Genomic DNA, 14,930 nt, shown 5'->3' with positions numbered 1-14,930 from the left:
TGGAGTAACTCAGTGGGCCAGGCAGCATCTCCGGAGGACATGGATAGGTGACATTGCATGAAAGGACCCTTCTTCAGACCATCTTGATTGACTGTTGCCATGATTTGGTGCATCAGTGGAGGCTCGGTAACACGATCTGGTCGCCATTCATTTATTTTATCTCTTTGCTTGTTTAGTTGGATGATGCCTGGACAGACAATGAGGAGTGGGGAATTTGAGAGGATAGATCAGTCCTGACTGTGACAATAAATGATCTTATCATTCTCAAGTCTTGAAATGGGGAATTGTTACTTGTAGGAGACACTGACAGGTGGTCCAGTATCTGTGGAACACCAAGTGCTTTTGTTATCAAGAGAGGAAACAGAGAGTTCAGAAAGATAAAAAGAGCATAAATCAATCAGAACTCCATGAAAAGTTTTGTGTCTTATGGTTTCATTATCACCTTGAGATACTCGATACATGATCTCTCATTAATCTGTGGAGTAAGATCTTCAATTGTTAATGCACACTGTTCATGACTGGAGAAGCAAATGACATTACGTCACTATCTATTATCTATTTCAACTTCAAATTTCAATGACTTTGTTGCTCAGAAGGTTAAGAATACTGAAGGCAATTTATTAAAATACTAATAAACATAATTAGAATATTTATAGTAAATTAAAGTCTCATGATAATACAGGAAAGTGCAGGCATAATGACGTCGATCTTAGAAAGTTGGTGATGATATGGAGTGTGAATATTGTATGGAGTTAGGGATGATAAATTTAAAGAGTGTTGTCTTAAGACTTTAGAGATGCAGCATGGAAACAGGCCCTTCGGCCCACCGAATCCATGCCGATCAGCAATCACCCTGCATTGTAGCTCTATCCTACACACTAGGGACAACTGACAATTTACAGAAGCCAATTAACCTACAAATCTGTATGTCTTTGGAATGTGGGAGGAAACTTTGGAGCACCCAGAGAAAACCCACAAGGTCACAGGGAGAACGTAAACCTCCGTACAGACAGCACCCTCAGGATCGAACCCGGATCTCTGGTGCTGTAAGAGAGCAACACTACTGCTGCGCCACCGAGTTGCGCTGTTTCAAAGTAAAACATAGAATGCTAAATTGAAGAAACCAGATTCATATAATCAATAAAACAAATATGTAAAACCATCAAGGATCAGTCATGCTACTAATTTGTAAAAGGCTTTAAAACCGCAGGGCTAATCATTCAGATTTCTATCGATGCAAAATGGGATATTTTGATGCAAAATTCTTTCCATTCTTCCAGAATGGAAGAAAGGTTCCAACCCAAAATGTCTCCTATTCTTTTCCTGCAAAGATGCTGCTGAGTTACTCTTGCATTTTGTGTCGACCTTTAGTATAAACCAGCATCTGCAGTTCCTTCCTACATATTGGCTTTGATATATCTCTTTTGCAAAAACAGATCTTTGGATAAGGGGTCCAGGCTAACTGTAGGAGGTAGTGTGACTGCCTCTGCATCACATTCCCTGCAGTACAATATAAACCAAACTCCCTTCCATTGACTCTATTTACACCTCAAGTTGCCTCGGCAAAGACAGCAGCATAATCAAGGATGAGTCGCACCCTGGCCACTCCCTCTTCTCCCCTCTCCCATCAGGCAAAAGATATAGAAGTGTGAAAACACACACCTCCAGATTCAGACAGTTTATTCCCAGCTGTTATCAGGCAATTGAACCATCCTAGGACCAACTAGAGAGCAGTCCTAAGCTACTATCTTCATTGGAGACACTAGGGCTATCTTTGATCCAACTTTATCTTGCAGTAAACAATATTCACGTTATTCCCTCTAGCCTGTATCTGTACACTGTGGATGGCTTAATTGTAATCATGTATTGTCTTTCGGCTGACTGGTTAGCACGCAACAAAAACTTTCCACTGTACCTTGGTACACGTGACAATAAACTAAACTCAACTAAGCTAAACCAAATTCTTTCTTAAGAACTACTAATGTAATGCACATCACTTCAACATTAATATTTGCTAAGTTAAGGTGTGTTACATGGGGGTGATAGTAAACCATTAGGCATCTCAATTAGCCAATGACCAATCCCCCTGTAGTCTTTGGCACCTTTACCCAACATAAATCCACCAGACTCTGCTGACATTTTGAGTGGACCAAATCTCAATAGCTTTATAGAGGACAGTCTTTGTCTTTCCACCACTTTGAAATGTAGAGATACTTTCTGATATCAAACCAAAAGATGATTTAAAAAAAAATCTGGATTCTTACAACAGTACAGCACAGGAACAGGCTTTCTGGTCCGCAATGCTTGTGCCAAACATGATTCCAAGATAGACTAGTCTCATCTGCCTGCCCATGATCCATATCCCTCCATATCTAGTTGCCTCTCTAAAAGCTTCTTAAATGCCACTATCTTCGCACTGCATTTTTTTCCTTTACCATTCCACCAAATTCATAGTCATTTTCAATCCTGCTATTAAATTGCTACATTTTTTAGGAATTCAGTGAAATACAAGCTGAGCCTATGCCACATGTCCCAATGATGCTGCCCTGCTGAACATTGTGAGCTCCTTTCCCTCATTACTTTGGGAAGTCATGATGCAGCTTTATAGGAATTTGGTTAGGCGGCATTTGGAATATTACATGCATTTCTAGTTGTCCCTATTACAGGAAGGATGTAGAGGCTTTGGAATGAAGGTTTACCTGAATATTGCCTGGAATATGGGGTATTAGCTACAGGGAGAGGTTGGACAGACATGGAATGGTCAGAGGGTGGTGAATATCTGGAATGCACTTCCAGGGTTGGTGATGAAGGCAAATGCAATACTGGCTTCTGATTTACAATTCTGTTGCTTTTCCAGTTGGACTCCACGTGTAACATTGAACAATCCTTCTTCAATGACTGGTTCAGTGGCCATCTCAACTTTCAGATTGAGCACCAGTAAGTACTTTCCGATACAATAGAACTTTATTTATCCCCAGAGGGAAATTAATCTGTCAACAGTCATAAAACACAAGGGGGAAGGGAAGAAAGAAGGATCTCCTGTGGCGTTCTGTAATGCATCTTGGTGGAACCAGTTTGTTGCTAAAGGTGCTCCTCAGATTGACCAGTGTGTCATGGTGGGGTGAGCTGTATTGTCCAAGATGCTCTGCAGTTTGAGGAGCTTCCTCCCCTCCATGAACAACTCCCATGAATCAAACTCTGCCCCCAGGACATAGCCAGCCTTCCTCATCAGTTTGTTAATCCTGATGAATTTGTTCGATTGTGGGCTCCTGTAGGGGTGAAACGGTGGCGCAGCAGTGGTGTTGCTGCCTTAGTGCCAGGGTCCCGGGTTCAATTCTGACCACGAGTGCTGTCTGTCTGGAGTTTGTACATTCTCCCCGTGACATGTGTGGATTCCCTCCGGTTTCCTCCACAATTCCAAAGATGTACAGGTTTGTAGGTTAATTGGCTTTGAGCTTCTGGGCCCGTTTCTGTGCTGTATCTCTAAACTAAACTACTCCTCTGACATCAGACTTTGCAAAATAACACTTAACTTTTCTTTCTTTGGAACATTTTTCTTTTGCAGCCTTTTCCCCACGATGCCTCGTCACAACTACTACAAGATCGCACCTTTAGTGAAGTCGCTGTGTGACAAGCATGGCCTGAGCTACCAGGTGAAACCATTGTCGCAGGGCTTTAAGGATATCGTAGGGTAAGCAATGATACCAGAGGATGTCCTCTTTCCACACACCGTTTACTATCATAATTCTCTGCCGGAGAAACTTGAAATTGAACCTATTTTTAGACTTTAGAGATACAGCGCGGGAAAAAAGGTTCTTCGACCCACCGAGTCTACACTGACCAGCGATCCATGTCCACCATCCTACACATTAGGGCCAATTTACGATTTTTACCAAAGTCAATTATACTACGACCTGTGCATCTTTGGAGTGAGCGAGGAAACCGGAGCACCCAGAGAAAAGCCACAGTCACAGGTAGAACATACAAGTTCCGTACAGACCGCGCATGTAGTCAGGATCGAACCCGGGTCTCTGGCGCTGTAAGGCTGCCACTCTACCCCACAGGGCTGTGCCACTGTGCCACCATCTTCCCCTTCAAAGTTGCCAAAAGGATAACTTTGATATATGCAAGGCTTTAGTTCCTGTATTTCTTGTACTTATTAAGTTAAAACTTTGCTAATTTTAAACCTTGAAATCATGTATATTGATGTTCAGTTTGGAGATACAGCATGGAAACAGGCGCTTTGCTCCACCGAGTCCACGCCAACCATTGATCACCTGTTCACAAAGAAGGGTCCTGACCCAAAAATCACCCATCTACTGTGTGTTCTCCAGAGATGCTGCTTGACCCGCTGAGTTACTCCGGCATTTTGTGTCCTTTCTTTGTATCACCCGTTAACATTAGTTCTGACCTTGGGTGTGGAGTTTGCATGTTCTCCCCATGACTATATGGTTTTCCTGCGGGTGCTCCAGTTTCCTCCCACATCCCAAAGACGTGCGGGTTTATAGGTTAATTGGCCTCTGAAATTATTCCAGGTGTGTAGGGAGTGGATGAGAAAGTGGGATAACATATAACTCATGATCAATGGTCAAGGGGCTGAAGGGCCTGTTTCCACGCTGTATCAGTGGGCGGCACAGTGGTTAAGCGTTAGAGTTGCTGCCTTACGGCGCCAGAAACCCTGGTTCAATCCTGATCACAGGCCTGTATATTCTCCCTGTGACCGTGTGGGTTTTCTCTAGGTTCTCTGGTTTCCTCCCACACTCCAACGACATACAGGCTTGTAAGTTAATTGGCTTTGTTATAATTGGAAATTGTTCCCAATGTGTAGGATAGTGCTAGTGCATGGGGTGATCACTGGCCGGCACGAACTCGGTGGGCCGAAGGGCCTTTTTCCGCACTGTGTCTCTAAAGTCTTTCAATCTTTAACTATTTCTGGTGCGAATTATTTGTTTAGACTTTTAATTAAGCTTATCTCGTATGTTGTAGATCGAGGCTCATCATGTAACATATGACTTTTCACACCCATAGGTCCCTGAAGAAGTCTGGCGACTTGTGGTTAGATGCTTACCTCCACAAATGAGGCTGCTCCAGCAATCCTCGCTTCCCTCTCTCCTCACTGCTCTCTGAGTTCCAGCACTGCTTTGGAATTCCAGTTTCTTTCGGAGTCTGTGTGCATCTCAAGTGATTTCCGCAGTATTAACAGGATGCTGCCACTGGCTCTCTGCAAGACCTGACGGCAGATCCCATCATCAACTGAAGGCTGGTGAAGAGCAACTTTGAATCAAATTGTTCCACACCCCTATCCCATCCCCATTCCAGCCTTGGCAGGCAACCAACCTCAATGGAGCAGAGTCCGTTTTAATTAGGCAAGAGACAAATGGCTTGATTTTATTTCAATTTATTTGTGTTCAGAGGCACAGCCCTTAGAGCTGTGACACCAATGTTGTGTTCTGCTAAGGGGAGCTACAATAATAGCTGGATGGACAATTACCTCTGGGTGAAATACATGTCTTAACAAGGTGTGCTGTGGCCACTGCCTCTTACTGTAGGGATTGTTAAGGAGGAAGAGCTGCGAGAGTATTTTAAGCAACCATTTCACTTGCCCCCTATCCATGGGTGGCACTTAAGAATGAGGTAGATAGACTTATGGACAATGGAAGAGTCAAGAATTCTAGGGAACAGGCAATAAAACGAAGCTGAGGCAAGGCTGAAGAAACCGTGATCTCAGTGCATGGCGGAGCAAACTACGGAGCTGTGAGGCTCACTTCTGCTATTTTAATAGATACAGAATGGAAACGGGCCCCTTGGCCCACCCAGTCCATGCCGGCCATCAATCACACATTCACACCAATTGACCTGCACTTCCAACACATGAGGGGCAGTTTACAGAGGTCAATTTACCTACAAACCCGCACGCAAGCCTTTATGTTCTTCACCCTGGATGGGATCATTTACTTAACTAACACTTCTGAGTAAAATGGAGTTGAAATAGCACACATCCCTGAGACAGGAGGATTTGGAAACCTGTTTCCTTCTGAATCACTAATCTGTAGAGAGTGGTAGAACCAGTTAGAGTCATGGATCACACAGCATGGAAACAGGCCCTCAAACCCAACATGTCCACGCTGACCAAGGTGCCTCATCTAAGCTAGTCCCATTTATCCCTTACCCCCCCCCCCCCCCCCCCCTAACTTTTTCCTATCTGTACACGTTATTATAACTGCAGTTACGCCTGGGTCGATGGCACCCCACCCGTGGGTGTTGCAGAACCCCACAGATGAGACACACCCCGCATTTCCACCAAGGTGAGATCTAGAAACAACTCACCAGTGGGGACCGCAGCACAGAGAGTCAGAATGGTGGCGCAGCGGTAGAGTTGCTGCCTTACAGCACCAGAGGCCTGGGTTCGATCCTGAACACGAGTGCTGTCTGTACAGTCTAAACGTTCTCCCCGTGACCTGTGTGGGTTTTCCCCGGGTGCTCCGGTTTCCTCCTACACGTACAGGTTCGTAGGTTAATTGGCTTCGGTAAAACTGTAAATTGTCCGCAGTGTGTAGAATAGTGTTAGTGTACGGGGTGATCACTGTTTGGCATGGACTCGGTGGGCCAAAGGGCCTACTTCTCTAAAGTCTACACCAGGCAGGTTTTTATATGCTGCCAGCGTTGCATCCCAGTTGGCAAGTGGCCTTTGGTGGGTAAGGCCACCAAGCAAATAATGAGACCTTGCTTTGATCATGCCTCAACGAGCTTGGATTAATTAAGTCTATAAAATATGTGTGCCTTAGCGAGACAGCATAGGTGTGGCCCATGGACTTGTACCCTACCTGGTTTTAAATTTGGAGTAAAGAAATGATAACCATGGATTGTCAGGGAAACCCATCTGGCCCCTGACAGAAATCCACCATCCTTACAGTCTGGAAGGAATTGCAGCTCCAGTCAGTGTTTCGTTTCTTCACTGTCGATGAGTGAGCAATGAATACAATACAAGTGAAGACACAAAGTGCTGGAGTAACTCAGCGGGTCAGGCAGCATCTCTGGAGAACATGGAATGTGATTTTTCAGGTCGGAAAAAGGTTCCTGGCCCGAAACATCACCTAGCCACGTTCTCCAGAGAGGCTGCCTGACCCGCTGAGTTTCTCCAGCACTGTCTTTTTTATTAAATAAACCAGCATCTGCAATTCCTTGCTGCAGGTGAACTTCACTCACCCAGTCAGCCTATTCCTGATTCTAGATCTATCAACATCTACCAATCTTTAACAAGCTTCTTGGTTCATGATGAACAATAAATATTTTCCTTTCCAGCGACCTCCATGTGCTTTGAACTAATCAATAAACTGTCCGACCAATTGGAGGCGGGGGGAATAACTTGCTGCACCCTTGTTCCCATCCATCCCCCACCACTATTGCCACTCCTTCCTGCTCACCTCACACCCCCCCCACACGTACTTGAACAAAGTGCCAGAAGCAGAGAACTAACAAAATCACGACACACACATTTGGTGATTCTGAACATGAATAAAATCAAGCCCAGAGAGTTTACAAAGAAAACACTCTATTAAAAAAAAAAAAAAAACCTGAGGAATGACTGGTTCTGCAGTGGTTTACGGGTGATTTGCAAAAATTGTTTCTGTGTCGTTTTGGAACAGATCGTTGACCTGAGATATCACTCCAAGCCGCCATTGATCCTGTTCTTGCCAAGCACTGTTTCTGCTTCTGGGAACCATGATCGCCAGGTCACCTTGCCTTTGTACTGCACGTACCCCTCATCCTGGTCAGGTATCTGCTGAAACAAAGGTTCCTTCGCCCATATCTCTGTTCACAATCTCTACAGACCAGGAGACTATGACAATGTTGTTTTTAATAAACTGACTAATTCTGCTTTTTTTTTGGCATTACTACATCAAATAATCATTGCCTCACTTTAAACCTACTCTGGTGAACATTATTTGTAAATTGTGGATTCTTAATCAAATGTACCCATCTGCAGCAGCAGATCACTCCACCAGCTGCGTATTACTGAATGCAATTCCTGTTGTTCATTAGTTTCCATAACATTTTGATTTAAAATTTCAATATTAACATTTAGTTTAGTTTGGAGATACAGAGTGGAAACGGGCCCCACGGCCCACCGTGACCGCGCCGATCAGTGATCACGCATACACTAGTTTTATCCTGCACACTAGGGACAATTTACAGAAGCCAGTTAACCTACAAACTCACACGTCTTTGAAGCGTGGGAGGAAACCAGAGCACCTGGAGGAAACCCATGGGAGAACGTGCAAATTCCATATAGACAGCACCCGTAGCCAAAATTGAACCTGGGTCTCTGGTGCAGTAAGGCAGCAACTCTACCGCTGTGCCACTCTTGTGCTTTATGAATGTAAAGCGTGGATGCTTTTGATAGGCGTCGTATAGGCAGACATCAAAACCTGTCCTCAATTGCGTCCATCTGTTACCTGCCATGCTTTGTCCTGCCTCTCTCTCCCAGCTTTCTTCATCCCTCCCACCCCCACAATCACTGACGAGGCATCCCAAGCCAAAACTTAACTTATCCATGTTCCCCAAGAGATGCTGCCTGGCCCGTGGAGTTACTCCAGCATCTTGTGTCTTATTTGTGTAAACCTGAATCTGCAGTTTCTATGGTTCTACAGTACTGTTGGACGCAGCATCCCACAGCAGAAGAGAAAACAACTAGAACCCAAAGCAGCCATTAACTAAAATTCTGAGTCTCAAAATAACTAATTAAACAGTATGAGAGCAAGCGGAGCTGCAAATTCTATATTGGCAAAGGACTATTTGGGAGTATTAAGTCAGCCTGCTATTGGAAGGATGCCGTCAAGGTGGAAAGAATGCAGAGAAGATTTACGAGGATGTTGCCAGGATTTGAGGACCTGAGCTATAGGGAGAGGTTGGGTGGGCTGGGGCTTTATTGCTTGAAGCAGGGGAGGCCGAGGGTGATCCTATAGAGGTGCACAAAATCAAGAGGGAATAGATAGGGTTAATGTACAGAGCCTTTTACCCAGGGTAGGAGAATCAAGAGCAAGAGGACATAGGTTTAAGGTGAGAGGGGAAACATTTAATAAGAACCTGAGGGTCAGCTTTTACAGAGGTTGAGTGAGTATATGGAATGAGTTGCCAGTGGAGGTAGTTAAGGCCGGTACCATAACAACATTTAAAAGACATATGGAGGTACATGGATAGGGAAAGTTTAGAGGGATATGGGCCAAATGTAGGCAGGTGGGACTAGCATAGATGGGGCATGCTAGTTGGCATAGGTAAGTTGGGCTGAAGGGCCTGTTTCCATGCTGTATGACTCTATGTTGGGAATGTAACAGTAACGCCCCCTTGTGGATCGAGTAGTGCTTTCACCCAGGGTTGATTTGTCCACATTAAGAAACGAGCTTTGGAAACACAGAAGACTGCAAATGCTGGAATCTTGAGCAAAAACAGTACTGGGGAAATCAGCAGGTCATGCAACATCTGTGGAGGGAATGAACGATACACAAAACCACACATACTGGAATCGTGAGCAAAAAACACAGTGCTGGAGGAACTCTGTCTGAAGAAGGGTCTCTCCCCAGATGCTATCTGAACCTGCTGAGTTTCTCCAGGATTTTTACCGAATTAATCACTGAACTAATGCCAGAAGAGTCAGACAGCACAAAAACAGGCCCTTTTGCCCAATGTCCATGCTAATCAAAATGCCCCATCAACACAAGTCCCACTTGCCCACGTATGTCCTATATCCCTCTAAACGTTTCCTATCCAAGTACATGTCCAAATTTTTAGTTTTAGAGATACAGAGTGCATGGAAAGACTCTTCGGCCCATTGTGTCCACGCCGACCAACAATCACCTGTACACTAGTTCTTTGTGTGGAAAAAGCTGCCCATCAGGCTCCTTTTAAATATTTCCCTTGTCAAACCTATGTCTTCTGATTCCCCTACTCTGGGTAAAAGGCTTTGCGCATTTACTCTATCGATTCCCCTCATGATTTTATATACCTAAGATCATCGTTCAGCCTCCTGTGCTCCACTATGTAGTGGGAGCGGCACTCAATGGACCCGTCAGCCACTGTAGGCTTGTTTCTACGCTGAGCATCCAATATAGTGTGCTACAGACAGTACTGAGCAATCCCATCTCGGATTCATTCACTGACATGACCAATGCTGAATCTTCAACATTGCAAACCTCGGATTGTCAAAGACAATTAGAAATGTAACGATACCCGACATCCATCTTCATTTTTTTTATTGAAGCCAATTAACCTGCAAACCTGTACATCTTTGGAATGTGGGAGGAAATCAGAGCGCTGGGAGAAATCCCAGTCACAGGGAGAACATACAAACTCCGTACAGACAGCACCTGCAGCCAGGATGGAATCCAGGTCTCTGGTGCTGTAAGGCAGCAACTCTATCACTGCCACTGTACTGCACCGACACGACAAACTCTCTCGGTGATCCATTCTCGGAATGCAGGTTTTTGACCAGACCTAATGGATTAATCTGTATCTCCCTCTCCCCTGATTCAGCCTGAAGAAGGGTCTTGACCTGAAACTGAAAGGTCACCCTTTCCTTCTATCCAGAGATGCTGTCTGTCTGTCCCACTCAGTTACTCCAGCATTTCGGTTTCAATCAGCATCAGCAGTCGCTTCCTACAACTAATGGATGGAGGGTCTAGAACCTTCTGGCAGTGATGCAGATGGGGTGCATCCCACAATTAATGCGTAGGTAGCCCCCGGCCCTCTGATTAAGACCTGCTTCAGAGCTGTCAAGCTAAATACACGTGGAGAGATACAGCACAGAAACAAGCCCTTCAGCTCACCGAGTCCACACCGGCCAGCGATCACCCCATACACCAGCACTATCCTACACACTAGGGACAATTTTACAACATACTGAAGTCAATTAACCAATAAACCTGTACGTCTTTGGAAGGTAGGAGCAAGCCAGAACACCCGGAGAAAATCCACGCGGTCACAATGAGAATGTACAATCGCAGTACAGACAGCACCCTTAGTTGGGATCAAACCGAGGTTTCTGGTACTGAATATAGAATGGAACAGCACAAGAAAAGGTCCTTCAGCCCACAATGTCTGTGTTGAATATGATGTCATCTGCCCGCATATAATCCATATCCCACCATTCCCTGCATATCTATGTGTCTATCTCAAAGTATTTTCCAGGCTACAATAGCTGCCACGACTACAATCCCCAGCAGCACATTCACCGCTCTCTGTGTAAAAACAAAAACTTACCCCCAACAACGCTTTTAAACATTTTCTCCCTTTCACTTTAAAGCTGTGCACTATAGTATTTGATATTTCCATCCTGTGAGAAAGGGTGACAGTCAGAACCTATCTTCCCAATCACAGTCCAGTTTATACGGTACAGTACATTCGTGTTTCACTTGTGCCTCCCCGCTCCAGCAATCTGGGTTCAATCCTGACTGGGTGCTGACCATGTGGAGTTTGCACGTTCTCCGTGTGACTAAGTGGGTTTCCCCAGGGAGCTGTGATTTTCCCCACACACACCCCAAAATTGCGTGGTTTAGTCGGCCAATTGGACACTGTGAGGCTGCAGCTCTACCGCTGCACCACCGTGCCACTTGAGGGGCGGCAGAGGCTTGGTTGGGCCAGAGTTCACGTGATGCTGTATGACTCGATGGCTTTGTATATAAAGCATCTAAATACTTTGATTAAATTCCAATTATTACCAAATTCGCATTATTCATCGACGTTCAAGCCAAATCAACCATACAACTTTGAGATATTAGTTTTACATCAACTTTGAGATGCGAGCTATACCCAGTAGACACAAAATGCTGGAGTAACTCAGCGGGACAGGCAGCATATGTGGAGAGAAGGAATGGGCGACGTTTCGGGTCGAGACCCTTCTTCGGACTGATGAGTTATACCAGTGCTGGCAAGCCAAGATTTCTCAGATTAGGCTGCATCTAATGGATGTACTGCAATGACGAATGACAAAATTGAATCCCTAGAAGGGGTGTTCATCCTTTAGATGAGAAAATACAGGGCAAGATAAGCAAGTTTGCTGATGATACAAAAGTTAGTGGTTTTGCAGATAGTGAAGATGATTATGAACAATTGCAGCAGGATCTGGATCGATTGGCCAGGCGGGCAGGGGAATGGTTGGTGGAATCTAATACAGAGAAGTGTGAGGTATTGCATTTTGGGATGTCGAACAAGGGCAGGATCTAAACGGTAAATGGTCGTAGTGTTGTAGAACAGAGGGGTCTAGGAGTACAGGTGCATGGTTCCTTGAAGATCGAATCGCAGGTGGATAAGGCGGTCACAAAGGCTTTTGGCACTTTGGCCTTTATCAGTCAGAATATTGAATATAGAAGTTGGGAGGTCATGTTGCAGTTGTATAAGACATTGGTGTTCAGTTTTGGGCACCATGTTATAGGAAAGATATTGTCAAGCTTGAAAGGGTTCAGAAAAGATTTACGAGGATGTTGCCAGGACTAGAGGGTATGAGCTATAGGGAGAGGTTGAGTAGGCTGGGTCTCTATTCCATGGAGCGCAGGAGGATGAGCGCAGATCTTATAGAGGTGTATAAAATCATGAGAGGAATATATCAGGTAGATGCAGAGTCTTTTGCCCTGAGTAGGGGAATCAAGGACCAGGGGACAGGTACAAGGTGAAGGGGAAAAGATTTAATGGGAATCCGAGGGGTAAGCTTTTCACACAAAGGGCAGTGGGCACATGGAACAAGCTGCCAGGGGAGGTAGTTGAGGCTGGGACTATCCCATCGTTTAAGAAACAGTTAGACAAGTACATGGATATGACAGGTTTGGAGGGATATGGACCAAGCGCAGGCAAGTGGGACTAGTGCAGCTGGGACATTGTTGGCCAGTGTGGGCAAGATGGGCCGAAGGGCCCGTTTCCACACATTATCACTCTATGACTCTAAGGTGGTGGTGCACCCGTCACAGACCTCTTTAAGCTGCTGCTTCTTAAATGCAGTACTCACATATTGTAACACAAGCCTATCCAACATACTTAATCATTTTGTAAATTAATTGCACTGTTTGAAAATCTCATTAAATGACATGGATGTCATTCACAAGTGAATATAGGTAGTGGATTCGACAATAAGGGTGAATTACTTGATCAACATTATTTCAAAAAGTACCTTCAACTAGCGTTACTTAACAGATTAATTTTCCTCTGCAAATTGCCCCTAGTGTTTACAGAGTGGTGAGAAAGTCGTATAATGCAGAACTAGTGTGATGGTCGGTGTGGACTCGGTGGGCCGAAGGGCCTGTTTCATGCTGCATCTCTAAACTAACATGAAACTAAACGTGTTGCAGCGAACGGGCGGGCGGGCCGACACACACACACACAGGGGGGGGGGGGGGGAGAGGAGGGGGGGGGGGGGGGGGGGGGGGGGGGGGGGTAGAGACAATGGGGGGGGGGGGGGTAATGGGGGGGGGGAGAGACAATGGGGGGGGGGGGTAGAGAGAGAACAATGGGGGGGGGGGAGACAATGGGGGGGGGAGAGACAATGGGGGGGGGGGGGGAGACAATGGGGGGGGGGAGAGACAATGGGGGGGGGGGAGAGACAATGGGGGGGGGAGGACAATGGGGGGGGAGGAGAGACAATGGGGGGGGGAGACAATGGGGGGGGAGACAATGGGGGGGGGAGACAATGGGGGGGGGAGAGACAATGGGGGGGGAGAGAGACAATGGGGGGGGGGAGAGACAATGGGGGGGAGAGACAATGGGGGGGGGAGAGACAATGGGGGGGAGACAATGGGGGGGAGAGACAATGGGGGGGGAGACAATGGGGGGGGGAGACAATGGGGGGGGAGACAATGGGGGGGGGAGACAATGGGGGGGGGACAGACACAATGGGGGGGGAGAGACAATGGGGGGGGGGAGACAATGGGGGGGGGGAGACAGACAATGGGGGGGAGAGACAATGGGGGGGGGGGAGACAATGAGACAATGGGGGGGGGAGGGGAGAGACAATGGGGGGGAGAGACAATGGGGGGGGAGAGACAATGGGGGGAAGAGAGGGGGGGAGAGACAATGGGGGGGAGAGACAATGGGGGAGAAATGGGGGGGGAGAGACAATGGGGGGGGGGAGACAATGGGGGGGGGACAATGGGGGGGAGAGGGGGGAGAGACAATGGGGGGGGGGGGAGACAGATGGGGGGGGGAGGGGAGACAATGGGGGGGAGAGACAATGGGGGGGCGAGAGACAATGGGGGGGGGGACAATGGGGGGGAGACAATGGGGGGGAGAGACAATGGGGGGGGAGAGACAATGGGGGGGAGAGACAATGGGGGGGAGGGAGAGACAATGGGGGGGGAGAGACAATGGGGGGGAGACAATGGGGGGGGAGAGACAATGGGGGGGAGAGAGAGACAATGGGGGGGGGACAATGGGGGGGAGAGAGACAATGGGGGGGAGAGACAATGGGGGGGAGAGACAATGGGGGGGGAGAGACAATGGGGGGGAGAGAGAGGACAATGGGGGGGGAGAGAGAGACAATGGGGGGAGAGAGAGAGACAATGGGGGGGAGAGAGGGGGGGGGAGAGACAATGGGGGGGAGACAATGGGGGGGAGAGACAATGAGACATGGGGGGGAGAGACAATGGGGGGGGAGAGACAATGGGGGGGAGAGACAGATGGGGGGGGGGGGGGAGACAATGGGGGGGAGAGGACAATGGGGGGGAGAGAGAATGGGGGGGAGAGACAATGGGGGGAGAGAGACAATGGGGGGGAGAGACAATGGGGGGGAGAGACATGGGGGGGAGAGACAATGGGGGGGAGAGAGAAGGGACAATGGGGGGGGAGAGACAATGGGGGGGGAGAGACAATGGGGGGGAGAGACAATGGGGGGGGAGAGACAATGGGGGGGGAGAGACAATGGGGGGGGAGACAATGGGGGGGAGAGACAA

At 47.1% G+C, this 14,930-nt stretch overlaps 1 protein-coding gene across 2 annotated transcripts in view; it reads left to right on the top strand.

Annotated features, from left to right (window-relative positions):
• The window catches only part of fads2 (fatty acid desaturase 2), a 59,960-nt gene extending 52,082 nt beyond the window's left edge, over positions 1-7,878 (top strand). For both annotated transcript variants that reach the window (XM_055649564.1, XM_055649563.1), the window contains exons 10-12: positions 2,858-2,937; positions 3,566-3,691; positions 5,029-7,878. In XM_055649564.1, the coding sequence (XP_055505539.1) occupies positions 2,858-2,937; positions 3,566-3,691; positions 5,029-5,080 (258 nt within the window). In that variant the 3' untranslated portion in view covers positions 5,081-7,878. The remainder of the gene's footprint in view (positions 1-2,857; positions 2,938-3,565; positions 3,692-5,028) is intronic.
• Positions 7,879-14,930: the final 7,052 nt, after the last annotated feature.

The sequence above is a fragment of the Leucoraja erinacea genome, chromosome 18 (assembly GCF_028641065.1).
Source record: "Leucoraja erinacea ecotype New England chromosome 18, Leri_hhj_1, whole genome shotgun sequence".
NCBI classification, from domain to species: domain Eukaryota; kingdom Metazoa; phylum Chordata; class Chondrichthyes; order Rajiformes; family Rajidae; genus Leucoraja; species Leucoraja erinaceus.
The sequence above is the reverse complement of the archived record's forward strand: the minus strand, read 5'-3'. Positions and strand labels throughout refer to the sequence as shown.